The 27,118-nt window shown below is 47.6% G+C and overlaps 1 protein-coding gene across 2 annotated transcripts in view; it reads left to right on the top strand.

Moving 5' to 3' along the window:
* The first annotated feature begins 1,067 nt into the window (after window positions 1-1,067).
* Window positions 1,068-27,118, top strand: part of ZDHHC9 (zinc finger DHHC-type palmitoyltransferase 9) — a 42,219-nt gene continuing 16,168 nt past the window's right edge. The window contains exons 1-3 of one of the 2 annotated variants that reach the window (XM_044268278.1): window positions 1,068-1,219; window positions 24,459-24,749; window positions 26,311-26,471. In XM_044268278.1, the coding sequence (XP_044124213.1) occupies window positions 24,583-24,749; window positions 26,311-26,471 (328 nt within the window). In that variant the 5' untranslated portion in view covers window positions 1,068-1,219; window positions 24,459-24,582. Of the gene's footprint in view, window positions 1,220-1,266; window positions 1,375-24,458; window positions 24,750-26,310; window positions 26,472-27,118 lie in introns of those variants that run through there. The other variant, XM_044268279.1, reaches the window with a different exon arrangement.

Here is a 27,118-nt window from a genome sequence, read left to right as displayed (position 1 = left end):
CCAAAATCATCAATATTAAAACAATAAAAGGCTTGAACTACTTCAGTTGTGTGTAATGAATCTAAAATATATGAAAGTCTAATGTTTATCAGTACATTACAGAAAATAATGAACTTTATCACAATATGCTAATTTTTTTAGAAGGACCTGTATACCGTCCCAACAGAGCCAAATACCACAGTCGATCACAAAATACTGCCAGCAGCTCAAAATACATCATACATCATAAAAACTTCCACTGGCTGCCCATGCGGAGGGCTCAGGCGCCCCCCTGGGCATCGGCCCACCGGGAAATTTCCCTGTAAGGTCTATGGCCAATCCGTTCCTGCCACCAGTGACCAGCCCTGGAGAATCTCATCCATCAGAAGAGATCTACCAAGCATTTCTCCCCGATTCCTGGGCATCTCATAGGGTTGGGAGCCCTGCTGATAAACAATGCATGCACCTAACACCAGCCTGTGTGCTCCAGAGCAGTCTGCAGCGGAGTGTCAGCTCCTGGACCTAATAAAGACCAAGCTAGTCACCCTTGTATTACCTGTCTGTCCACTAATATACATAATATCCAAACAAACAATATTATAACATGATATAAACACCTGATCATAACATCCACAATCTATAGGAAGTCTGCAGTAGATTGTCAGCTCCTGGGCCTAGCACAGACCTAGATACCCCCCTGTTATTACATTGTTACCAGCCTATCACAACAAACACTATTACAAAATATTATAAACCCCTAATCCTAACATAAACAAGCCAGGCACAGTCTACAGGAAGTCTGCGGTGGAGTGTCAGCTCTTGGGCCTAGGACAGGTGACTGCAGCCCCTCCCCACAGATAACATTCTGCTTATCATTTCTGTGCTAGACTTTGACTGGAACTGCCAAGCACCCGGCAGCTCTAGGACCCAGCAGTCTACTAGGGCTGGGCGACTGGCACAAAACTCGACCAATCAGGCTTCAGGATCTAGAGAAGGGGCGGGTTTGGCGGACAGGTCAGACCAATCGACTGAGCGTCCTTCCCCAGCTCGTGACGTCAGAGGGGGGCGAAATTAAAGAAACCGAGATTGCCCGGAGCTGAGGACCGGGCTGATGAGCGGAATGGCCCTTGTCAGAGATTAGTGGCCCTGGGAGGGTTGTGGGCGGGGGCCCCCGGCGCTGGAGCCTTGTGATTAATCTCTCCTGGGTGCCGAGCATCTCTGGAAGGAGCAGGAACTGCAGGTGAGGAGGGGATGTGATACATTGTAGCCTCACACGTCAGATGACACATTGTATCGGGGCAGAGGGATACATTGTATCCGGCGCAGGGAGTGTGAGCGGTGCCTGAGGCCCAGAGATCCGGGCAGAGCGGGAGATCTACTGGATCCCGAGCAGAGGTCAGAAGGGAGGAGGGTGTGGGGCTCAGCATGGGGGTCCTCTGTCTGTAATGGTGGGGGCACCGGGGTACAGCATGGTTATCCTCTGTAATGGGGTGGGGGTCATATACAAGGGCTGATGGGTACACCATGGGGAGGGGGTCAGCTATCTATAATGGGAGTGGGGGGTCATATACAAGGGCTCATGAACAGCAGGGTGCAGCATGGGTTCCTCTGCAAGGGGGGGGCAGCAGGGTACAGCATGGGGGTCCTCAGTCTGTAATGAGGGGTGGTGATGAACAGCAGGTTACAGCATGGGGGTCCTGTGTCTGTAATGGGGGTGGGGGGTCATATACAGGGGCAGGTACACTATGGGTATGCTCTATCCATGGAGGGCTGTGTGGCTCAGCAGTGTGTGGGGGGTGCTCTGTCTATGATGGGAGTAGGAGGAGGTTCATATACCAGGGCTGGGGATCAGCAGTCTACAGCATGGGGTATGCTCCATCAATGGTGGGGGTGGTAGTAGATCACATACAGGGTGGGTATGTATACAAGGCAGGCTTTATTTCGGGATCACCTACTAGACTCCAGCGTGGGGGAGCCATGCTCCTGATCTGTGCAGTGTGACAAAGGGATGGGGTGGGACATCTCTGCTTGTCGGAGGACTCCTCTCCCCCACCCCCTATAGCACATTATCTCTCTCTTCCTTGCTTTTCATGCATTGCCAGGATTTGCTCCAGACAGGAGGGTTGAGCGGCTTCTGTAGGAGCCTGGGTGGGCTCAGCGCCGGGTACAGAACCGTGCCAGGCCTGCTATTCTTCAGTAAATCCTGGCAATGGACCTCTCTGCACAGCAGAAAAGGGAGTGGTGGTCTCGCACGCCTGTGTGGTGGAGCCGATGGGTAGCTGTAAAGGAAAATGGTTGTCTTATTGTGGCTGCTCATGTAGATTATGGGGGGGGGCGGGGGGTCTTGCACCTCATGCCTGGGCAGGGGTCCTCGACTCTCAGTGAGGAGGGGGGTCTTTATGTAGTGTAAGGGGTAACGCCTTGTTTAAATGCAAACCGATCATAAGGCTACATACAGACCCCGTTTACTGCAGAGACCCCTAGTGACACCCTGAGGGGGGCGTTCTTCCTGTGCATTTGTTGTCACCCGGCGCCTGTAGTAGTTGCTAGGTGTGATGTGTATCCAGCTGTACACACAGCAGCGTGCGGTGTACACCGGCGGTACTTGCTGACAAAGCGAATGCTGCCTTGAAGGGCATGCACTGGGCACGTATTAAATTGCGTACCTGGCTCATCCTGTCCCAGGGGTTATTAGGACTGTGCCTTGAATTCCAGGAGCCGGTTTTGCGGAGGTTCTTCCTGGTAGGTTAATTAATCCGCTGTCATTGAGAACTGATTGAGAGATTCATAAATCAGGCGGGAAGTGCGGCCGGAGACGGTATGTGACGTAGATTAAATGCATTTCCTTTTCATCTGTCTGTGTATTATAGGGGACGCCATACTGTGTGCGCTCCACATCTCGGAGGACACGCTCATTGGGAGCCAAGTTGTGTATTATAGGGGACTCCATACTATCTGTGCTCCACATCTCAGAGGACACGCTCATTGGGAGTTTAAGTGTCCGACTTTTTTTTTTCCCCATCAGATGGCTATCTCTGAGGATTGAGAATGGAGCATCTGTCAAATAATAGCCGCTCTGCTTTTCTGGTGCTGCATTGATAACATTAGGCTACTTTCACACTAGCGGCACGGACCTCCGGCAGGCTGTTCCGTCGGGTGAATAGCCTGTTGGATCCATCCTGCCGCTAGTGACCATGTGCCCCCGGGCTGCCGCTCCATCCCCATTGACTATAATGGGGGCGGGGCGGAGTTCCGGCGGTGGCACGGCAGCACACGGTGAGAGGCTGCCGGAATAAAACATGACATGTCCGACATCTTATTCTGGCAGCCTCTCACTGTGCACTGCTGTGCCACCGCCGGAACTCCGCACCGCCCCCATTATAGTCAATGGGGGCGGAGCGGCAGTCCGGGGGCACACGGTCACTAGACGGAACAGCCTGCCAGAGGTCCATGCCACTAGTGTGAAAGCAGCCTAAGTGCATGCAGTCATGGTGAGGACCTGGGTGTCAGGCGGAGGTGTTACTGGACTCCCTGGCCCAAATGCAGAATCACCAACAGGGATCTCACCGACCACGTACCAATTCTAGTTCTGGCGTCTTCTGTGGCAGAGGGGATTTGGAGCCCCTTAAGATACCAGAGTCTAATTGTAACTGCTCCCTCTGCATCCCTGGGTGGTAAGGAGCTGAGACGCATGCTAAGCTGGTTTCTGCTTAGAGCCACAAGGGAAGCAATTTATAAGGAGCAAATCTGTTCCTAAGAAAGGACCACACACGGCTCCTGCACCGGGGCCTCCTCGGTTTAGGCTGTAATGCACAAACTCTGATCTAAATCCCATGTGATCTGTGGAAAGGCTGGTTTTGGTGAGGAGGGGCAGACGGCCACTGCACTTCCCCTGTATTTGCCCTTTGACTTGCAAGGTTTGCACGTGGAAACAATGGCATGCCTATCATTGACTAAGACCCAAGAGGAGCAGGAGACACTTCTAGAAGGGTTCACTCAGGTTCAAACTTCTTCAAATGTATGGCACGGCTTACTCTATAGCCTTCCATATGCAGCAGCTTACACCATGATCTTAGGGTTCAGAATCTGGTAAATGTCCGACTCTGGGCAGTGAGACCTGTGCAAGAGCTAATCATTCTCTTCTCTATGAGAGAACCTCCTGGATCAGGGTGATGGTGTTTTGCTTCCATCCTTCAGAATCTCATGATCTCCCTCGTACATGGCCCACTTCTCACCATGATGTCGATCTAATTGGGTCATGTATGGCCTCAAGCTGGGTATACACATTGGTGAATGCAATGTCCAAGTTGTTATAGATTGTCAACTTTTAAACACTATTTTACTGTATCCCGAATTTGCATTACTGATCCTGAGTTACATCCTGTATTATACTCCAGAGCTGCACTCACTATTCTGCTGGTGCAGTCACTGTGTACATACATTACTTATCCTGTACTGATCCTAAGTTATATCCTGTATTATACTCCAGAGCTGTACTCACTATTCTGCTGGTGCAGTCACTGTGTACATACATTACTTATCCTGTACTGATGCTGAGTTACATCCTGTATTATACTCCAGAGCTGCACTCACTATTCTGCTGATGCAGTCACTGTGTACATACATTACTTATTCTGTACTGATCCTGAGTTACATCCTGTATTATACTCCAGAGCTGTACTCACTATTCTGCTGGTGCAGTCACTGTGTACATACATTACTTATCCTGTACTGATGCTGAGTTACATCCTGTATTATACTCCAGAGCTGCACTCACTATTCTGCTGGTGCAGTCACTGTGTACATACATTACCTATCCTGTACTGATCCTCAGTTACATCCTGTATTATACTCCAGAGCTGCACTCACTATTCTGCTGATGCAGTCACTGTGTACATACATTACTTATTCTGTACTGATCCTGAGTTACATCCTGTATTATACTCCAGAGCTGCACTCACTATTCTGCTGGTGCAGTCACTGTGTACATACATTACTTATCCTGTACTGATCCTGAGTTACATCCTGTATTATACTCCAGAGCTGCACTCACTATTCTGCTGGTGCAGTCACTGTGTACATACATTACTTATCCTAACTCTGTTACTATTTGAATTCTTCGGGCTTCACAGCTGTAATGGTCCAGTTTCCCTGCTTTTTCAGTGTCTGCACAGAGTTTGTGAATGCAGCCTCCTGTACTGGTCTTTGACCATGGCTTAATTGTCTCCATTACTTACACATGTAGCAAATGTTTAATGATGGCCGCTAATGACAGCACACATGGGGTTATTACCCAGCCATCTTGCTTTGCAGAGCCTTCACTGTAGGTCTGGCATGATGTTCAGGAATCAGGATGCTTAGGATGAACAGAGCGGCGCTGTAGTGTATGGGATTTGAAGGAAACATATAAAAAAGTGAATGTAATTGGCAGATGACTATATCCTGAAATATCTAGCAATCATGAGTTATTCATGTAATCCGCCAGAGCTGGAGTCCTGCGCCTCATCCTCTGCTTCCAGATCATTAGTCTGGAGCCCTGGGAATCCACCTCGGTAGCGGTAATGAGCCTCCACCTGAGCGGCTTCTGTCTCCTGCTTCACGCTTGGGAAGTTCTCATGTTTAACTGCCGGGTCCAATGTGTCACGTTATCATTCCCTGTCACTACACGCCAGCTAACAGCCTGAGAACCTACAACCACTCACATCAACTCTGCCACACGGCCCAGTCTACTGCCCACATCTGTGCCCACATCAACTCTGCCACATGGCCCAGTCTACCGCCCACATCGGTGCCCACATCAACACTGCCACACGGCCCAGTCTACAGCCCACATCGGTGCCCACATCAACACTGCCACACGGCCCAGTCTACCACCCACATCAGTGCCCACATCAACTCTGCCACACGGCCCAGTCTACCGCCCACATCGATGCCCACATCAACACGGCCCAGTCTACTGCCCACATCTGTGCCCACATCAACACTGCCACACGGCCCAGTCTACAGCCCACATCAGTGCCCACATCAACTCTGCCACACGGCCCAGTCTACAGCCCACATCGGTGCCCACATCAACACTGCCACACGGCCCAGTCTACAGCCCACATCGGTGTCCACATTAACACTGCCACACGGCCCAGTCTACAGCCCACATCGGTGTCCACATTAACTCTGCCACACAGCCCAGTCTACAGCCCACATCGGTGTCCACATCAACTCTGCCACACGGCCCAGTCTACTGCCCACATCGGTGTCCACATCAACACTGCCACACGGCCCAGTCTACAGCCCACATCGGTGCCCACATCAACACTGCCACACGGCCCAGTCTACCACCCACATCAGTGCCCACATCAACTCTGCCACACGGCCCAGTCTACCGCCCACATCGATGCCCACATCAACACGGCCCAGTCTACTGCCCACATCGGTGCCCACATCAACACTGCCACACGGCCCAGTCTACCGCCCACATCAACACTGCCACACGGCCCAGTCTACAGCCCACATCGGTGTCCACATCAACATTGCCACACGGCCCAGTCTACAGCCCACATCGGTGTCCACATCAACTCTGCCACACGGCCCAGTCTACCACCCACATCGGTGTCCACATCAACACTGCCACACGGCCCAGTCTACAGCCCACATCGGTGTCCACATCAACACTGCCACGCGGCCCAGTCTACCACCCACATTGGTGTCCACATCAACTCTGCCACACGGCCCAGTCTACCGCCCACATCTGTGCCCACATCAACACTGCCACACGGCCCAGTCTACCGCCCACATCTGTGCCCACATCCTAAATACCCCAGGCATGTCTGTTTTATTTAATATTGTGTTCTGCAGCATCATTTCCAAGAACCTTGTGTTGTTTAATTCCTCTGTTATTCCTTTTACATATTTAAGAGTCAATTGCCAACCGGGCGTTACCAGGTGGGCAGGGGGGACAGGGGGTCACTGCACACTTCAGTTAGTGCTACCAGTGTCTGATTATGTAGGGACAGAGAAAATGGTAACAACCCCCTGGTAAATTATACATATGTTTCTAGGAGGAACAACAGAGGAATGTCTCAATGTAGTGTTATAAGAAACTGCTATTTTATTGGGAATATAAACGTTTACTAAAATGGGTGTGCAGGGAGAAGGGACATGTCCTCTTTTAAGGGTTTTTTCCAGGGTTTTGATATTGATGACCTTTTACTTCGGATAGGTCACCAATATCTGATCGGTGGGTGTCCGGCACCTCTGCCGATCAGCTCAGGTGAGTGCCGCAGCCTCTTCCTAGGTCAGTGACTTCACTTTTGATGGCCTCTGAGTCCCATTCACGTCCTGAGCTGCACTACTAAGCACATCCACTATACCAGTGATGTCGAACCTTTTAGAGGCCGAGTGCCCAAACTGCAACCCAAAACCCACTTATTTATCGTAAAGTGCCAACACGGCAATTTAACCTGAATATATAGTTCAATATAGTATATATTCCATGTACTTTATCATTTAGCTATTAAAGCCTGCCTACATTCAGTGCGCTGCCTGAGCTGTTCATAGTGTGCCCTGTGCTGATGAATGGCAGGAAAAGTCTAAGGCATATTGGTACACCATAGACTTTTTTCACAGTGCCGGTGCCCACAGAGAAGGCTCTGAGTGCCGCCTCTGGCACCCGTGCCATAGGTTCGCCATCACTGCACTATACAATGTATGGCGCTGGGAGGAGGCCGCAGCACTGCCTGGAGCACCACAGCCTCTTCAACTGACTGGTGGGGGTTCCTGGGAGTTGGACGCCCACCGATAAGACGTTAATGACCTATCCTCAGGGTAGGCCATGAAATATCAAAATCCCAGAACACCCCTTTAATACTATGTGGGTGTTGATATGGTTGTAGTACAGGTTGCATGTAAGAAATGGGGGCTTCTAGGGCTCATGGAGGCCCACCGGGCAAGTCTGATGGGCGCAGCTCTAGAACCCATTTCCAGACATTTCTGATAAGAATGGGACACAGATAAGACGCGGAACCGAACTGACGTAAGTGTGTAATAGGGGCAGGGTTTATCGGATGGAGCTCCTTATAATAATTGCTTCAATTCACTCCCCGAATGCTGATGTCGGGGACAGAGGGGGCACTGGTTACATGTAGCCCACCCATAGAGGACTCGTACACAGGTGGGGGGGCATTGAGTATGTGCTTGTATGGTGCGTGTTACAGTCTATACGAATCCTCTGTGTGACGCTCACCTCTCTCCTGTTCTGAGGGGCAGTATATTTACCTGCGCTGATACATTGTGTCAGTCCGGAGTCCAGCTTGTTTATGTCACTGGCAGTTGGTTACAATGTAACCAATCTACACAGCCTGGAAATACCCATCAAAATGGTTACAAACAGTAACATTGCTATAAGCACGGGAGCGACTATAGCCATAGGGGGTTATTTATGAAAAAATACTCGCCACTTCTTGCCGTATTTAAGGCACAGGATTCTCTTGTTTGGTTATTTTTGTGATTTTTCTGTATTAGTGCTGGTATTTATTGTGGCGCTGTACAGCACTGTTATGTAGGTGATTGGACCATTTGTGCCACCTATAACTGGGCACTGGGTGATAGCAGGTACCACAAGAGACGTCCTACCGGGCACATACCTAATACCTAAATGCCGCCACACAGTGTAAATAGTAATTATCTCCTGGATAGGAGACATCAGAGGAACCCGTCCCGGTGTGCTCACACGCCCTCTCTTGTGTTTTGTTTTTATGATACATTGTATCAGGACGCGTGGGCATTGTGAAATAACCAAGTCGCCAAGCTTCCCGTTGTAAAGTCAGAACCTCGTCCAGATTATTATTGGCTCCGGCTCTGACTGGGAAGCATTTATTTCGCCCCAAGGGTCTGTTCTTGCCTAGGCTGTGGTCTGAGGTGGAATTTGAAATGGTGCCCCCTCCCCCTGCGAATTGGAAGAGGGGGAAAGCAGCGGACCCATGTGCAGAAAATGAAAGTCTTCTTCTGATGCTTGGGCTGTTTTCGCACTTTGTAGTCTTGGCCCATTTTCTAGGACCGGCTTTTTACTCCAGTCTTGCGCGGCCGTCATAAATTGGGCGCATTTATGGCAGTCCTTGCACCTGGCTGGCATAGTTTTTCACTAACATTTACTGGGGGCTACTGGTTTTGCTGGGTGTACAATTGGAAAACAGTGGAAACACCTACCCTCTTGTCAAAACCGATGGTGTGGCCCCTATTGATGGCGCTATCCGAAGGGTTAAATACATAATACATTATTTTGCATAGACAGCATTTTGTTTTGTTTTTTTTATAATTTTTTTTTTATTTTTTGTTACAGTATGTAATACAGTTTGGGCATTTTGCATTATGTCAGACTTAAAGGGGTTGCCCGGAGACATGGAAGTTATTGGGGCAGCTACACTTGAGGGACCAGGAGCTCTGCAACTGGTGCAGTGTTCAGTGCAGCGCAGGCGCGGTGGCTCAGTGGTTAGCACTGCCGCCTTGCAGCATTGGAACCCTGGATCTGAATATGATCAGGGGCAACATCTACACATCTTTATGATATGACTGATCAATCCAGCACCTACAAATAAGGGCTCATGCACCCGAAGATGTGCCGGCCGTGCCCGTATTGTGGCGCGCGGGTCCGCGATATACAGGCACCGGCCAATGGGTCTGCAATACGGAAGGTGCGGAACGGGGTTTCTGTCTGTGCCTCCGCACTGCAAAAAAGTAGTGCATTCAGTATTTTTTTTACAGTGCATACCGCACTGAAGTGAATGGGTCCTGCCTCCACAAATGGCGCCCGTGCATAGCGGAGCGCAATTTGCATTCCGCAGCACGGGCCTGGCCCTAAGTGGTGGGACCCTTCATCATGTTGCATACAACTGATCAGTGTTACAAAGTTTGCACGCCCTGGATGATTTGCCTGGAGGACCCCTTTAAACCATCTTGGCTTTGCCCTGCAGAGGACGGTGGATACATTGTAGCAGCGAGCGTGTCCTCTGTGTTTGTAGACGGCCTCTGCCCGTGTAATGATGATGATGCAGGCCGGCTATATCTTTCCATTTAGGAATCCATTACTCGCCATGAAACCCGAGTCCCAGTCCTGTGTACAATTTCCATGGAGTAGTAGATAAATATTTGGTCAGGGCCGGAGCTTGCTGCTCCGTGTGTCAATAAACCTGAGCCCCAGAAGAAACCTGCGAATGTTCCCCTGCTCCAAGAGGATGCATTTTGGGAGGAATTGTAGATTATTAGGGTGCCCCCCCCCCCCCCCCCCCAGTAATCAGTCAGGTAAAAGAGAGAGAGGGCGCTAGTATTAAGGCAGGAAACCTGCAGAGCTGTCAGATGGGCGTGAAAACTTCTGCATCAGTTCTCTACAGTGCCTCAAGTCATTTCTGTAGAGGTGTAAAGAGGGTTGAACAGTTCATTGACTAAAATTACTTGTATAGCCGGTATTATACTTCAGAGTGGTAATCACTATTCTGCAGCCTCACAGATAAAATCTCCTACTACCTGATTCTTCACGTTTTTCATAGAACTGTCTCTGGTGATTTATATTTAGGGAAGTGTCCAAGTCCTGCAGTGATAAAAACAAATTGTCCCCTTCATTACAGGAACTCGGCTCATATGAAATGCAGCATACTTGTGATGTAGCACCTCTGTTTCAAATAGCAACCAGCAGAATGGTGAGTGCAGCTCTGGAGTATAATACAGGATGTAACTCCGGATCAGTACAGGATAAGTAATGTATGTACACAGTGACTGCACCAGCAGAATAGTGAGTGCAGCTCTGGGGTATAATATAGGATGTAACTCAGGATTAGTACAGGATAAGTAATGTATGTACACAGTGACTGCACCAGCAGAATAGTGAGTGCAGCTCTGGAGTATAATACAGGATGTAACTTAGGATCAGTACAGGATAAGTAATGTATGTACACAGTGACTGCACCAGCAGAATAGTGAGTGCAGCTCTGGAGTATAATACAGGATGTAACTCAGGATCAGTACAGGATAAGTAATGTGTGTACACAGTGACTGCACCAGCAGAATAGTGAGTGCAGCTCTGGAGTATAATACAGGATGTAACTCAGGATCAGTACAGGATAAGTAATGTATGTACACAGTGACTGCACCAGCAGAATAGTGAGTGCAGCTCTGGAGTATAATACAGGATGTAACTTAGGATCAGTACAGGATAAGTAATGTATGTACACAGTGACTGCACCAGCAGAATAGTGAGTGCAGCTCTGGAGTATAATACAGGATGTAACTCAGGATAAGTAATGTATGTACACAGTGACTGCACCAGCAGAATAGTGAGTGCAGCTCTGGAGTATAATACAGGATGTAACTCAGGATCAGTACAGGATAAGTAATGTAATGTATATACACAGTGACTGCACCAGCAGAATAGTGAGTGCAGCTCTGGAGTATAATACAGGATGTAACTCAGGATCAGTACAGGATAAGTAATGTATGTACACAGTGACTGCACCAGCAGAATAGTGAGTGCTGCTCTGGAGTATAATACAGGATGTAACTCAGGATCAGTACAGGATAAGTAATGTAATGTATATACACAGTGACTGCACCAGCAGAATAGTGAGTGCAGCTCTGGGGTATAATACAGGATGTAACTCAGGATCAGTACAGGATAAGTAATGTATGTACACAGTGACTGCACCAGCAGAATAGTGAGTGCTGCTCTGGAGTATAATACAGGATGTAACTCAGGATCAGTACAGGATAAGTAATACCGAGGATTGGGGCAATTACCAGAAAAGTCTTATGTCATACATGTAATCTGTTACAATGTTGACATTTATTTTCTATTTATATCCCTTATTAATGAAGTTTAATTTGATACATTTAATGAATAGCAGTAAGGATGAGTGAATCGACTTTGGCTGAAACATCCAAAGTCTATTTGCATAATACTTAATTTGCATACTGTACGGAGCGAGCGCTCAATATAGTATTAGAATGTATTGCCTCCAATGAGCCGGTTATTACTTTGCGAAGTCTTGCATAAATTTCATAAATTAATTTCTACTGTAAAAAACCATTCAACGAACTCTGGTTCCGTTCCAAGTGGAACTTTGGAATCAAACCCAAGTTTGGGAAATGTGTTTGTTTTTTTTTTTTGTTTTTTTAACAGTAGAAATTGATTTATTCAGTTATTATGCAAAGTCTCGTGAGACTTCGCGAAGTAATAACTTCGGCTCATTCCTAATCGGCAGCATTCTATTAAGGTCAAGGGTCAGGCGGCGTCATGCGGTGCACATACAGTGAGGCAGCAGGTGCAACCCATCCGCCCTCGGCTTCTTTTCACTCCTCAGGTGTCCGTATCTGTGCAGGTTGTCCTATAGATAGAAACCATCCAGGAATTTACTGACCTACTTCAGACAACGCCAAAAACCTGAGGAGATTTAAAGGGAGTTTGTCAGGAAACGGCCTATTGTCAAATCCCTTTTCTATGTTGAACATTCTGAAGGACATTCACCAAGTCTGATGCTTCCGTCTGCCGGTGCGAGATGCGCCTCATTTATTAAGAGGCAGATGCACCAGAAGCTGAAGTCTACACCAACTCGGGATTGGCGTGAACCTCAGCTGTAACGTACACCAGAAACTGTATGGTGAATGAGTGGGCAGCACGGACCCCCCCCCCCCCCCCCCTGATAAGCCCCACCCCTTACACTGACATTTTTTTTTTTTTTTTCCACCACCATAGTGGAGTAAATGGTTTATTCCCCCCCCACCTCACACTATATTTTTAGAATTTTAGGCGTTTTTTTTTTTTTTTTTATTTATTTATTTTATTCAATTTTACATGTCGGTCTATATTAACAAAAAAATATTCTTTTAGTTTTCACCCTGGCCCATAACTCAAATCATATATTGAGAGTTGCTAGTCTGAGGAGATCACTCCTCAGCAGCCATCTTATTATCATCCCAAGCAGCATTACAATGACAGGGTAACACCTGTTAATTTATAATTAACAAAGCATCCACAATTCACAATAGGTGATGATCACAGCTTATCTACACTCCCTCCCTGCACAATGACCCTGCACAGATTACAGAGCATGCCCACAACACCCTCCCATGGAAGTCACTTAGTCCCTTCCAGTCTAGATTAATTTTGACTTCAACCACATAGGACACAATAAAGTAGACAGTCTTGGCATATTATTCTGGTTAGTGCAAAAAGTAATGTCAATTTTATTTATATATTTATTTCAGGTATAGATAGCGACACGGGGAAATAATGTAAAAGAAATGTTTAACCTAAGGTTCGGTGTCGGGTTGGTGACTTTCTTTCCCGTAAGGAACAACTGCTGCCATGATTATACTGCAATTCACCTAGTGCCGTGTAGTCGTAGTCAGAATCTGTTCTCTGTAAATTCAAACTCTAAATCCAGCCCCCAATGCCCGGGCCCCTCATATAGATTATACTCGCCCTAAATCCCTGGGACTTGCGTTGCTCCTGATCCGTGCGGCAGCCGCGCTGGGATCGGGAATGATGCGGAGGAAGTATAATCTATATGAGGGGCCCGGGCATTGGGGGGCTTGTTTTATAATTTGTATTAGCCCCTTTAAGGCCTAGTGGCAATCAGATGGGTAATGGCTAATTACTGCACGGTTTGGCTACATAGGAAGATTTGTAAGAATATTAACCCCCTAGGGACTGATTATATTAGCGTGGGCCTCTAGATATGAGCGGGTATTAGACGGGTAGATCTGGTAACGATGATGCTTGAATAGTTGACGAGTCGTTATTGTAACTGGTGATTATTACACAGGACAATGTATAAATGTATCTCTTACATAGAAAGATTGTAGCACTTGGAGGTTCCGCTCCTCTAATGTGACGACTTGGCGATCAGGTGACGACTTGTTACACGCTGAGACGTCATGTCGACGGACGATAATTTTTTTTTGACTAGATGTGGATGAACGAGAATCGACCGCTAGGAACTTTTACACACTAGGAAAATGGTTATATTTGTTTAGGCGGATTATTGACTTGTCTAATACCCCCTTTAGTCCCCTGGGATGACCTCATTCCCGCATCGTCTCCTCTCCTCCTGCTCCCCCCGGCCTCTTCTAAAACTAATATAAGCAATTCACTAATCTCCTACTGACCTCCTATACGGATGCTCACATCACCCCTCCCCCTCCTTGAGGCTTATCCCCGGATCCGCCACTGCCGGATGCAAACGGAACGACCGCCGGCGCCATTAAGTATATTGAGATCCGGACGAGAATCGGCCTCTGCGGTTTATGTCCGGCCACTTCCCAGCATTCTCCGATCTCCGTGTCGCAGATGTGAGAGCAGCTTTAGACTCCAATAAACAGTTCTGCTCAACTAGAGTCGCTGATCCCTAATGGAGCTGAACTGCAGTGTAAAACATGGAGGAGTGTCAGTTTGGTAGCCAGGGCCACTGATAAGGTGAGAGTCGGATTTGAGACTTCCTCCTACTCCAAAGGACTATGCAGCTAAGCTGGAGACACTAATAGAGCAGAGGTGCGGTGTAAAACATGGGGCCCCTGAGACTACCAGCCTGGGCCAACAGAAAGATGAGACGCCAGTTTCCAATAGATATTGAAGGAGTAGGCGCTGATCATTACTGTGCCCTAATGGGGCAGCCGACACTCTACCTGAGTATGACCCAGAGGTGGAGACTTAGCATGATGGCAGCGGAGCACCCCCTTAATAATCCATTATTTCCCTTTGCTCTGAGTATCGAGGTGAGCTGAGCGTGCAGGATATTTTATTACTAATGAATCCTGCAGTAACCTATGGGGAATAGACGCGGCACACAGAGCTGATTACAGACTAGTCCCGGTGGAGATGATCTCCTCGCTGCCAGGAGCTGTCCTATGACGGAGGCTGTGACTATGTGAAGGTTCATGTGCGGCCGACAGCAGCTCAAACCAACGAGGAGGGACAGGCCATTAGTGATGGACGAACATCTGCCGGGATGGTTCGTGAACGCGAACACGATCAGATGTTCGCGAACCGCACGTTCGCGGCAGGTCCCCTTCATTTTAATGGCAGGCGAACCTGAGAAACCTTCAGCCAAGAAAAAATTACTAGAAGTGCACAAATAGTCCCACAACATGAACAGTGGTCTGTTATACATCTTTATGGGGGTCCGAGCTCACGCTTCTAATACAGAGCTCCAGATTCCCCCCCCCCCCCATAAATAAATTGTAAAATTCTATACACCTGCAGCCACCACTAGTGGGAGCTCAGGAGCTGACTGCATACTGCCCATAATAAATGTGAGTGCAGTCAGCTCCTGGGCTCCCTCTAGTGGTGGCTGCAGGTCTACCAGTTGTCTGTGCGGCATCTGGAGCTCTGTATTAGGCTACTTTCACACTTGCGGCAGGATGGATCCGACAGGCTGTTCACTATGTTGGATCCGTCCTGCCGCTATTTCGCCGTGCCGCCGGACCGCTGCTCCGTCCCCATTCACTATAATGGAGACGGGGGCGGAGCTCCGGCGCAGCACGGCGAAAGCCGCCGGACTAAAGTCTGGCATGTCCGACTTTTTAGTCCGGCGGCTTTCACTATGCACCGCCGTGCTGCGCCGGAGCTCCGCGGTCCGGTGGCACGGTGAAATAGCGGAAGGACGGATCCGACATGGTGAACAGCCTGTCGGATCCGGCCTGCCACAAGTGTGAAAGTAGCCTAAGAAAGGCGACGATCCGACCCCCGATAGAGTTACATTATCAAGCACATCATTTTGGATCTAAACTTGCAAGATGGACATACCCTTGAATTAACTGTTTATCTGCCATAGCTGACCTATTACACTGCTTGAATTTGGGACAAGTGACCGCTTTCAGTTTAGCTGACAATACATACTGCCGTCTGACGGGAGTCGTCCCTTTATGGAATATGGGTGATCAGGAGTCTGAGGGGCAGGTGCCCCGGCTTCTGTTTTTAGACTGCCCAAAAAAGTGTTCAGCTTGAGTGAAGGATTTCATTTCTGTTGACTAACGATCGTACAGCACTAACGATCGTAATTATCTGTCGGTGCCCAACCCTGGACAAAGGCTGTATGTATATTTACACAAGAGCTTGCAATCTATTCTCCCTTTCAGATAAAAGTCTATAAGATATGAAAAGTGCAACTTAAAACCACGGTGTAACTTACCTTTGAACCTCATTTTACAAGATATAGCTATAATATGCATAAGAAGCAGAGTCAATTTTTTTTACCTGTACTGTCCTGGGCTCCCACACAACCTGCATTATGCTCCAGAGCTGCACTCACAATACTGCTTGCTTCAATTGAAAATAGTCAGTGCCCCCCCCCCCCCCCCCAACAGCTTATAATAAGGGAATTACTTTTTTTCAGACATCAGATGACTGTACAGTGGTCAGTGTAAAGACAATACTCCCCAGGATCCAGATCCTCAGAATAAGCTCTATGCAGACACTGAACAACCAGAGAGTGCCGGGAGATTTCAGCTCTGCAGAATTATTACTGTAGACTTGCAAGATAATACAAGATATGACCCAGAATCTGTGCAGGATAAGGCTACTTTCACACTTGCGCTTGATCGGATCCGTTCTGAACGGATCCGATCACATTAATGCAGACGGAGGCTCCGTTCAGTACGGATCCGTCTGCATTAATAACTTAAAAAAAATTCGCAAGTGCGCAAGTAGCCTGCGCGGATCCGTTCAGACTTTCAATGTAAAGTCAATGGGGGACGGATCCGCTTGAAGATTGAGCCATATGGTGACATCTTCAAGCGGATCCGTTCCCATTGACTTACATTGTAAGTCTGAACGGATCCGCACGGCCAGGCGGACACCCGAACGCTGCTGTCCGCCTGTCCGTGCGGAGGCGAGCGGAGGCTGAACGCCGCCAGACTGATGCAGTCTGAGCGGATCCGCATCCATTCAGACTGCATCAGGGCTGGACGGAGGCATTCGGGTCCGCTCGTGAGCCCCTTCAAACGGAGCTCACGAGCGGACCGACGAACGCTAGTGTGAAAGTAGCCTAAGTAATCCAGTAACTCCGCCAGTAGAATAGTGAGTGCAGCTCTGGAGTATAATACAGGATGTAACTCAGGATCAGTACAGGATAAGTAATGTATGTACACAGTGACTGCACCAGCAGAATAGTGATTGCAGCTCTGGAGTATAATACAGGATGTAACTCAGGATCAGTACAGGATAAGTAATGTATGTACACAGTGACTGCACCAGCAGAATAGTGAGTGCAGCTCTGGAGTATAATACAGGATGTAACTCAGGATCAGTACAGGATAAGGATGTTTAAAGAGGACCTTCCATGGGTTTGTAGTAAGTGAGATAAATATCTGTACCTGCGGGGTACCCCCCGCTGTGCTGCCACCCTGCCTGTTTTTTTTTAAATGGCGTTCCTGCGCCCTGTTACGGCCCCCCGCAAATTTCGTGCTCAGTATGCGAATTGTGAGCATCGGAGCAATGAGGAGGAGACGCAGTCTTTCTCTGTGGGCGTCTCCTTCTCCTCTAGCTGCAGCGCTATCTAATCGCAGCGCAGAGCGTCACATCCAGGGAGAAGGAGACGCCCACAGAGAAAGACTGCGTCTCCTCCTCATTGCTCCGATGCTCAGAATTCGCATACTGAGCGCGAAATTTGCGGGGGGCCGTAACAGGGCGCAGGAACGCCATTTTAAAAAAAACAGGCAGGGTGGCAGCACAGCGCAGGTACAGATATTTATCTCACTTACTACAAACCCATGGAAGGTCCTCTTTAAACCATGATGATTGTGTGTGGCGGGGGGGGGGGGGGGGGTGTAATCTAAGTTTTGGCTTCTATTCACAGCTGTCTGGGTGGTTTTGTCATAAACTCCTCAGTCGCTATGGCAAGGGGGAGCATATAGTCGTGACGTCATCTGGGCTGGGACGTATAATCCATCGGATCACTTCATGTTCAGGTAAAGCCGGTATATCCATAATCGGAACAAGGAAGACGGAACTGTTCCCAGTGGTCTGATTTTAAGGTATCAGCAGATGACCTTGAAAAACGGTTTGTTGAGAAGGGATACCCTAAACCCGTTCTGAAGGAGGCCTATCGGCATGCGGCTGCATGTGATGGGGAACATCTCTTGCGTCCTAAAAATAGGACATCTGAGGATGCAGAGCTACGCGTTATAGGAACCTCTGACCCGGTGCACAAGGAGATGTGCGCACTGCTGACTGAACACTGGGAGATTCCTAAAACGGACCCAGACGTTGGGCACCTAGTGGGTGGGTATCCCATGATCACGTACCGCCGTGGTGGAAACATTAAGGATAAGGTGGTCCACAGTGCCTTCAACTCTCCAGCGAATGAGACCTGGTTAGGGGCAAATATACCAACTGGCACAAATAAACGTGGGCATTGTATAGCCTGCAAAGTGATCAAAGCGAGCTCAACCTCAGGACATGAGTATAACATCGAATCCTTTATCAACTGCCAGACGGTAGGGGTGGGATAGCTCGCGACCTGCCTCTGGGGATCACAGTATGTAGGGGAACACCTACTGAAGATCAGACATTCTGGTGATACGCCTATTGCGCAACACGTTGCAACCTGCCATCCAAGAACAACTGATTGCTTCAAGTTTCAGGGCATCGGACATGTGAGACCACCGCCCCGAGGAGGTGACATAGACCCACTGCCTCTCAGAAAGGAGGCGCCGTGGATCTTCACACTAAACACTGTTCAGCCAAACGGTTGGAATGATGCGATTTCATTCGCATGTTTTATTGAATGAGGACATTGCTCTCCGCTCCTGCCGGCCAGTGCATTGTTCTATGTCTATAGGTGAGACCTAAATATGTCCCGGATGTCCTAGTACGAGTGTCAGTGTTTGACGCTACGGGGACTTACGGGGACCTTTAAGGTACTGTACACAATGGGATCCTCTGTCTCGGGTAGGATTGATTGTATTTATTTTATTACATTATTACTCTGGTAACCACCTATGACGGGTCACTCTTTTCTTCCTTGTTCCGATTATGGATATACCGGCTTTACCTGAACATGAAGTGATCCGATGGATTATATGTCCCAGCCCAGATGATGACTCAAGCAAACGTCACGAGTATATGCTCCTCCTTGCCATAGCGACGAACGAGGACAGGAGCCGGCGGAGGCGACGCGTATGGCTGTGCGATGGGCTGCCTGTCCACTGGTGATGACGACAGCAATAGGTGCGGCCAGCTAGCGATCGTACGCCTATGGGATGCCTGTTAGAGGCTTGGCAACAGTAGGGGAGGGGATATCTCCATTTAAACAGCGCACGCCTCGCGCGCGTTACGGCCACTACAGTGCCGGGACGCTCGCTGCTGCACGTACGATATCAGAAGCGCGCAGCGTCTCTCTGTCAGCAGGCCTAAAAGTGTTTGGCAAAACCATTGCATACCCACCATCAGGGTCACAATGTACGATGTTGGGCTAATGCTCCTGATGAATTACCGACAGAAACGCGTCGAGCATTAGACTGCAGTACAGGATACACGTGCGGACTGGCTCTCGCTTTCATATTGAGCCTGTTAGGCCTAGATGGCGCTTACTAAGGGGTCCACAAGCCTGTATATGGAGTGCAATACGTTATAGACCTGGCGCGAGCAGAGAAAAGTTGCAGCTTGCGTTTCAAATAACCTTTCTGCCACAATCTGCAATTTAGGTGTATTTATTGGATAAAATGACCCCCTTATAGTATTTGAGATTTGAGATTCGGCTGCAGTTTTGGGGGTGTCGTGCTTATTGGAGACACGATTAGCGTTTCCCTCCCTCCGTTCTTTGTTGGTTTTGCGTTCACGTCAGATTGGGGACCCATCCAATAACGGGATGACTTTATTCTAAATGCTACGAACGATTGAAACTACAACCTGAATTTTTTATTTTTTTTTGTGACTTTGTAAAAAGTTAAATATTTTTTTTTCCCCATAATTCTTTAGTGGAACATGTTGTTATTAGAAACCTACAATATGTGTTTCCTAAGTTGTTGCAAAGCTGTAAATTCAGCAGGCACTTTTGGCAATGTTAGGGTTAATATTGATGGGAAATAGCGCTACAGCAATTAATGCAATGAATACATGAGGGCGAGCGCGCTCTCTCTGACCGCCCTTGATTCCACCGTTCACTGACCTTTAAACTTTTTTGTTCCCGTCGGTTAATATATAAATGATTCAGCTTCATTTGCACTTTTTTTTTTCAAATTTCCTGTAATTTTATGGTTTTCTGTAATCAAAAGGCAGAGCCTGAAATGAGACGATTAAGGCTACTTTCACACTAGCGTTTTAGTTTTCCGGTATTGAGATCAGTCTTAGGGTCTCAATACCGGGAAAAAAAAGCTTCAGTTTTGTCCCTATTGACAATAAATGGGGACAAAACTGAACAGAACAGAACGGAGCGCTCCAAGATGCGTTCCGTTCCGTTTAGTTGCGTTCCCATACCGAAGAGCCAACCGCAACATGTAGTTTGCTTTCCGTCCTGGGGATGCGGAGCAAGACGGATCCGACATGACCCCCAATGCAAGTCAATTGGAACAGATCCGTTTTCTCTGCCACAATAGAAAACGGATCCTTCCTCCATTGACTTTCAATAGTGTTCATGACGGGTCCGTTTTGGCTATGTTACAGATAATAACGGATGCAGACGGTTGTATTATCAGTAATGGAAGCGTTTTTGCTGAACCCTGCCGGATACAGCAAAAACACTAGTGTGAAAGTAGCCGAAGACGTTGTAGAGGTTTTCTTTGTTTAAAGAACATTTAGAGAAAGATTTGTAGCCTCTTGAAGTTCCTTAGTCACCGGGACAATAAATGTATAGAGGGAAGATGCAACATTGTAACTTTTTCTGTCCAAAGGTTGCGAGCAGATGCTCACCATGCTCCGGTTCTCGTTAATTTTGCAGGAGAAAATTCAAAACCTATAAGACTGACGGGAATAGCCGAGCACGAAGTGATGTCTGCATGTGTGAGCACTGCACCGTGCAGGGTTTCCATTCTCATGACTGGAGGCTGTCCCAACTGCCTGTCCCCAAATGGCAAAGTGTATACTGCACTGGTAATGCCAGTCCCACAGTTTCTATGACTAGAAGTAAAAATACCAGAGGTGGCATCATGGTCACATGACTACAGGTCCTTTAATAAGTGAACAGTACAGCTAGAATCTGTAGAGAAGGTAACAGAGGGGCTCAGAGATACCCCTTCATCTCCAGAGTCCCCTGTGCTCCTGACAATCTAGAATTGGTGGAAATTAAGAAGTATTGCTGCCAATCAAGAAGTGTTTTTTGAGAGATTGAAGCTCTCAGAGAAGGAGGGGTGGCTAAGGTGACAATGCTGCTTTTATTGGGAGAGGGATGGCAAGGGGGACAATGCTGCTGCATGTTGAGGAGGGGTTGTAAAGCAGACAGTGCAGCTATCCTTAGAAGAGGAGGGAGGGTCAGTGGTGGTGGAAGTGGTGAGAAGGGGTACAGTACTGTCAGTAAGAGGGAGGTTGGGCAGAAAAGGGGACAATAATGCAGCAAGTGGGGAGGGGTCTATAAGGCAAACAATGCTGCTGCCAATGGAAGAGTGGTGGAAGTAGGACAATGCTGATGCCAGCGAGGGAGGTCTAGGAAAGAGGGCAAATCTGTTACCAGTGGGGGAGCAGTCGTATTTGGGTCAGTGTGTGTTTGCCACTACTATCAGAGAAGTATTTTGTGCTGCTAGGTGGTATGTGTGCTGCATGGCGGTATTTGTGTGGCACTGCTGGAGGTGATATGGTTGCTGCATGGCAGTATTTGTGTGGCACTGCTGGAGGTGATATGGTTGCTGCATGGCGGTATTTGTGTGGCACTGCTGGAGGTGATATGGTCGCTGCATGGCGGTATTTGTGTGGCACTGCTGGGGGTCATATGGTCGCTGCATGGCGGTATTTTGTGTGGCACTGCTGGGGCTGATATGGTCGCTGCATGGCGGTATTTGTGTGGCACTGCTGGGGGTGATATGGTCGCTGCATTGCGCTATTTGTTTGGCACTGCTGGGGCTGATATGGTCGCTGCATGGCGGTATTTGTGTGGCACTGCTGTGAGTAATATGGTCGCTGCATGGCGGTATTTGTGTGGCACTGCTGGAGGTGATATGGTCACTGCATGGCGGTATTTGTGTGGCACTGCTGGGGCTGATGGGGTCGCTGCATGGCGGTATTTGTGTGGCACTGCTGGGGCTGATATGGTCGCTGCATGGTGGAATTTGTGTGGCACTGCTGGGGGTGATATGGTCACTGCATGGCGGTATTTGACATTGTGCAGTAGGATTTGTTTGAGCGGAGGCCCTGATCTGTTGGCTTTATAATGACAGCATACACGTGTCCTGTAACCCTGACCGTATTATAAGGTTTTAGATGTCCACCTCAAATTTCCTTTTGTTAATGGCAGTGGTGAGGAGGGGCTTCAACTGCTTTGCACCACTATTTTTTTTTTTTCTGCCGTATGTAGCTGAATTTATGGCTGCTTGTGTCCTGCGGCCTGTCTTTAATCCCAGTCTGGTCTTGACTGGGAATGCAATACTGCAATATAGCATAAGATGTAACTGAAGATCTGCAACACTTTTCTAAACTCTGCACATAAGAAGGGACTTGCTTCCTGTCCAGGATTAGGTGAAGGTGGCATTACTCTGATTTAGGCATTTCTCATAGAACTCAATAATACATTTGCAAGGGATGAGCTCCCCCTAGTGGTGACAGCAGGAAGCTGGAATTGGATCATGTAGCTCAATGGGGTTTGACACTAGCACTTCATACCCCTGGATATGTAGCGGCTCAGGTGCTGTTTGTCCCCTTTCTCTCTATCTTTTACAAGACAATCAAAGTTCTTTGCAGCTGTGATTTTCCCATCTTCGTGTAGCTCCAACCTGATGCTTTAATATAACTAAAGAACTTGTTCTCTGGTTTATTTTTGAGTTTTATGACGGAACCAATGCTTTTATGTTCTTAACAAGCCAGAGACCCTGTAATGTCCTTAGATCTTCTGTAGAACAACCTTTGAGGTATGCTCCCGAGATGGGATCAGCAATAATAACCTCTAGAAGCGCATTCTTGAAAGCAGAAGCAGTGGGCGGCCGAGAATCCTGAATTCCAGGCTCCACATGTGCTGTTTGACCTATTTTCTCTGCTCCTTGTGCAGATTGGCAGATTACAGAAGGAGTAAAAATAACTGTACTGATGTGAATCTGTCCAATGTGCAGCAAGACGTGCGTGTGATATGTGGACTCAATGCTGCTGTAGAATCGGGAACATAATAATGTTATGAGAATTATTAACAATATCGCCTTTATACCCAGAGAAATCATCTGAAGGATCATTGTTGGGCTCCATTCACACGTCCGTAGTGCATTGCGGATCCGCAATAGACCCAGCCGGCACCCCCATAGAAATGCCAATTCTTGTCCGCAATTGCGGACAAGAATAGGACATATTCTATTTTTATTTTTTTTCCGGGGGAGCGCTCCGAAAATGCGGAGAGCACATTGTGTGCTCTCTGCATCCATTTTGTCCCCAAAGAGAATGAATAGGTCGGCAAATCGTGGAACGGGTGCGGAACAGATGTGGACCCATATACGGACATGTGAATGGAGCCTTACTGTCTGATACTGTATAACCACTATAATACTGCCCCCTATGTACAAGAATATAACCACTATAATACTGCCCCCTATGTACAAGAATATAACTACTATAATACTGCTCCTATGTACAAGAATATAACTACTATAATACTGCTTCTATGTACAAGAATATAACTACTATAATACTGCCTCCTATGTACAAGGATATAACTGCTATAATACTGCCTCCTCTGTACAAGGATATAACTGCTATAATACTGCCTCCTCTGTACAAGGATATAACTACTATAATACTGATCCTATGTACAAGAATATAACTGCTATAATACTGCCTCCTCTGTACAAGGATATAACTACTATAATACTGCCTCCTCTGTACAAGGATATAACTGCTATAATACCGCCTCCTCTGTACAAGGATATAACTGCTATAATACCGCCTCCTCTGTACAAGGATATAACTGCTATAATACCGCCTCCTCTGTACAAGGATATAACTGCTATAATACTGCCTCCTATGTACAAGGATATAACTGCTATAATACTGCCTCCTATGTACAAGGATATAACTGCTATAATACTGCTCCTATGTACAAGGATATAACTACTATAATACTGCTCCTATGTACAAGAATATAACTACTATAATACTGCCTCCTATGTACAAGAATATAACTGCTATAATACTGCCTCCTATGTACAAGAATATAACTACTATAATACTGCCTCCTCTGTACAAGGATATAACTGCTATAATACTGCCTCCTCTGTACAAGGATATAACTGCTATCTCCTGGTAGGTGCAGAGTGATTGTGTCTTTCTGTGCTGGTTATGCTCCTCACGCGTTTCTCTCTTGCTCGTGCAGGTGCTTGTGGCTCTAATATGTTGCCGCGCTCAGTTCGGTCAGTGTGGAAGAGCCTTGGATAGCGGAGCCAAAAGGACATAAAGGCCTGGATTTCTGAAGGCGTTACCCCAGCCGCGGTGGCACCATGTCTGTCATGATGGTGAGGAAGAAGGTGACTCGTAAGTGGGAGAAGCTTCCCGGGAAGAATACGTTCTGCTGCGACGGCCGGGTGATGATGGCGAGACAGAAAGGCATCTTCTACCTGACGCTCATACTCATCCTGGGGACCTGTTCACTCTTCTTTGCTTTTGAGTAAGTGACACTGTAATTTTGGGGAGATTACAAAGAATATTAGCAGTAATGACAATATCTGCGGTATTACCTACTACTGCTATAAGCCCCGTCCATAGGGGTATTCTGGCAGATCTGGGTAACTGCCCTTCCTCTACCTCCACAAATTACAGATTTCCTGCAGAATGTGAAATATCTGCCCCCTTGATGTCTCCTTTCTGCTGTAGTGTCAGTTCACACTGTATGTGTAGAATTGTATTCTTGAGCTTAGAAACTCTGCATCCTCGTCCATCCTGAGAATGAAGGGGTCACAGCGCTGAATTGCTTCTGATTTTTATAATGGGAGACAAGGCAAGTGACATGTAGGTGCAGACATCCAGGCCAATCTCTGCATTTCTGACGACTGCTTGCAGCCTGAGTGTGAGCTCTGTGGCCCAGGAGTAATTAGATACTTTATCAACATGACACCTATTGATACCAGGAGACGCCTCATATATGGAAGTGTCCTGCAGGAATGAGAGCTGCACCCAGGTAGTTGTGTTGCCGGTCTGGTAGGATCAGGGTCTGAGATGACAGAAGTTCATTTTACAACCTCCATATCTTACTGCGGAGCGGCGAGGAGCGGCGAGCGGATTCTGATGTGATCTTGGTTTACATGATCAAATTCCTCTCGCTATTTAGTCTTTGAACGCTCAGGATGTGACCGGAACAGGTTTAGAACCGTGCCCTAGATTTCTTGTATAACATTTTTTTTTTTTGTATCTACTAAATAGAAAAGCTTTTGATAAATGGTCTGTTACTGTTGCAAGTTTACAGCTCCTATGCAGACCCAATGTGTCTCCATGGTTACAGAGGACAATAAACAAACCCTTTAATGTCTGATCTTCATTCTTAATCTCCTATTGAAGAAAAAAAAAAAAAAAATGTAGTTTGCAAAAGTATACATTCCCCTGCTTAAAGGGGCTTTTAAAGATCATCAAAATATTAGATAACAAGGATTGTTATAAAATAACAAAAAGCTCGCCGGTGACACCCCATTGCTGATGTTCCCGACTACCCCATGTGACTGCTGCAGCCAGTCACTGGCCTCAGTAGTGTTGCAAGGTAGCCGGTGATTTCATCACTGCGGCGCCAGACACAAAGACCTGCGAGCAGCATTGTAGTGGAATAGGAGGTAACAGGGGCACAAGGCTTGTTTTGTTATTTTAGAACGCTTTAGTTTTCAAAATATTTTGGGGTCTCTGAAAACACTTTACATTTCTGCTTTAATCCTTAAAATTTTAGATGGTGCACAAAAAAAATCATAAGCAACCTCTGCAAAAATAAATAAAAAATAGTAACAGATCCCAAATAATCTGCACCACTGATGACCATTAGGTGGCGCTTCCAGGTTATAGGATAGATTTCCAGTCACTGGAAGCCAAAAATCCTAGTTTTTTTTAAATGGTTTATTTCCTTTAGTGAATCTGGGAGGTTTCAAAGTGTCACTTTTGGCGGGCGGTCACCGGGGACAATTTATCAAGTGTGATATGATGGCCGCACATTGCGTCGCTGATGACTGTTTCCCGTCTTTCCTGTGCAGATGTCGCTATTTGGCCGTGCAGCTCTCGCCGGCGATCCCAGTGTTTGCAGCGATCCTCTTCCTCTTCTCCATAGCCACGTTATTACGGACCAGTTTCAGTGACCCCGGAGTAATACCTCGAGCGCTGCCGGATGAAGCGGCTTTTATTGAAATGGAGATCGGTGAGTCACGGTATATTCAAAAGTTCACATATTTCACACATTCTCATATTTTTGCCCTTTGCTTGAATTGAATGAGATTAGAAGAACGTGTCCGCTACTTTTTGAAACCGCGCCACTCTTGGCTAAAGGCTGTGTATGGTAATGCAGCTCAGCACCCTATCATGTCCCCGAGGGTGAGCTGCAATACCAGACACAGCCTATGGACATAAGTGGCGCTATATGTGTAGCAGACAGATCCTTAATTTCCATAAATGTATCCAAATGTGCCCAAAGTGTGGCTGCCTGGATGAAAGTGAGGCAGTTGCTAGGCAACCTAAAGTGTGCATCTTGCTAAATATCTACGGTTGCCATTGACTGCAGCATCTGAGGGGTTAAACAGACGTGATGGGAGTTGTCTGATCCTGGCCACTGCAACTGGGTGTAATGCCAGACATTAAAGGGGTGGCCTCTCGGGTAGACCCCCCCCCCCCCCCAGCGTAAACCTGCGGGGGAAATTACATTTACCTGATCCCTGCCGCTAGGTTCCGGCTCCTTCACCCGATGGGTAGCTGCAGGACTCGGGACTCCCTGCATCAACGCGGGTCTCATGTCCGCTGCAGCCAATGACTGGGAGACGTCACCACCGTGGTGTCCATGGGACCCGCGTC

Source organism: Bufo gargarizans, chromosome 9 (genome assembly GCF_014858855.1).
Source record: "Bufo gargarizans isolate SCDJY-AF-19 chromosome 9, ASM1485885v1, whole genome shotgun sequence".
NCBI lineage: Eukaryota > Metazoa > Chordata > Amphibia > Anura > Bufonidae > Bufo > Bufo gargarizans.
This window is presented reverse-complemented; position numbering and strand designations above follow the sequence as displayed.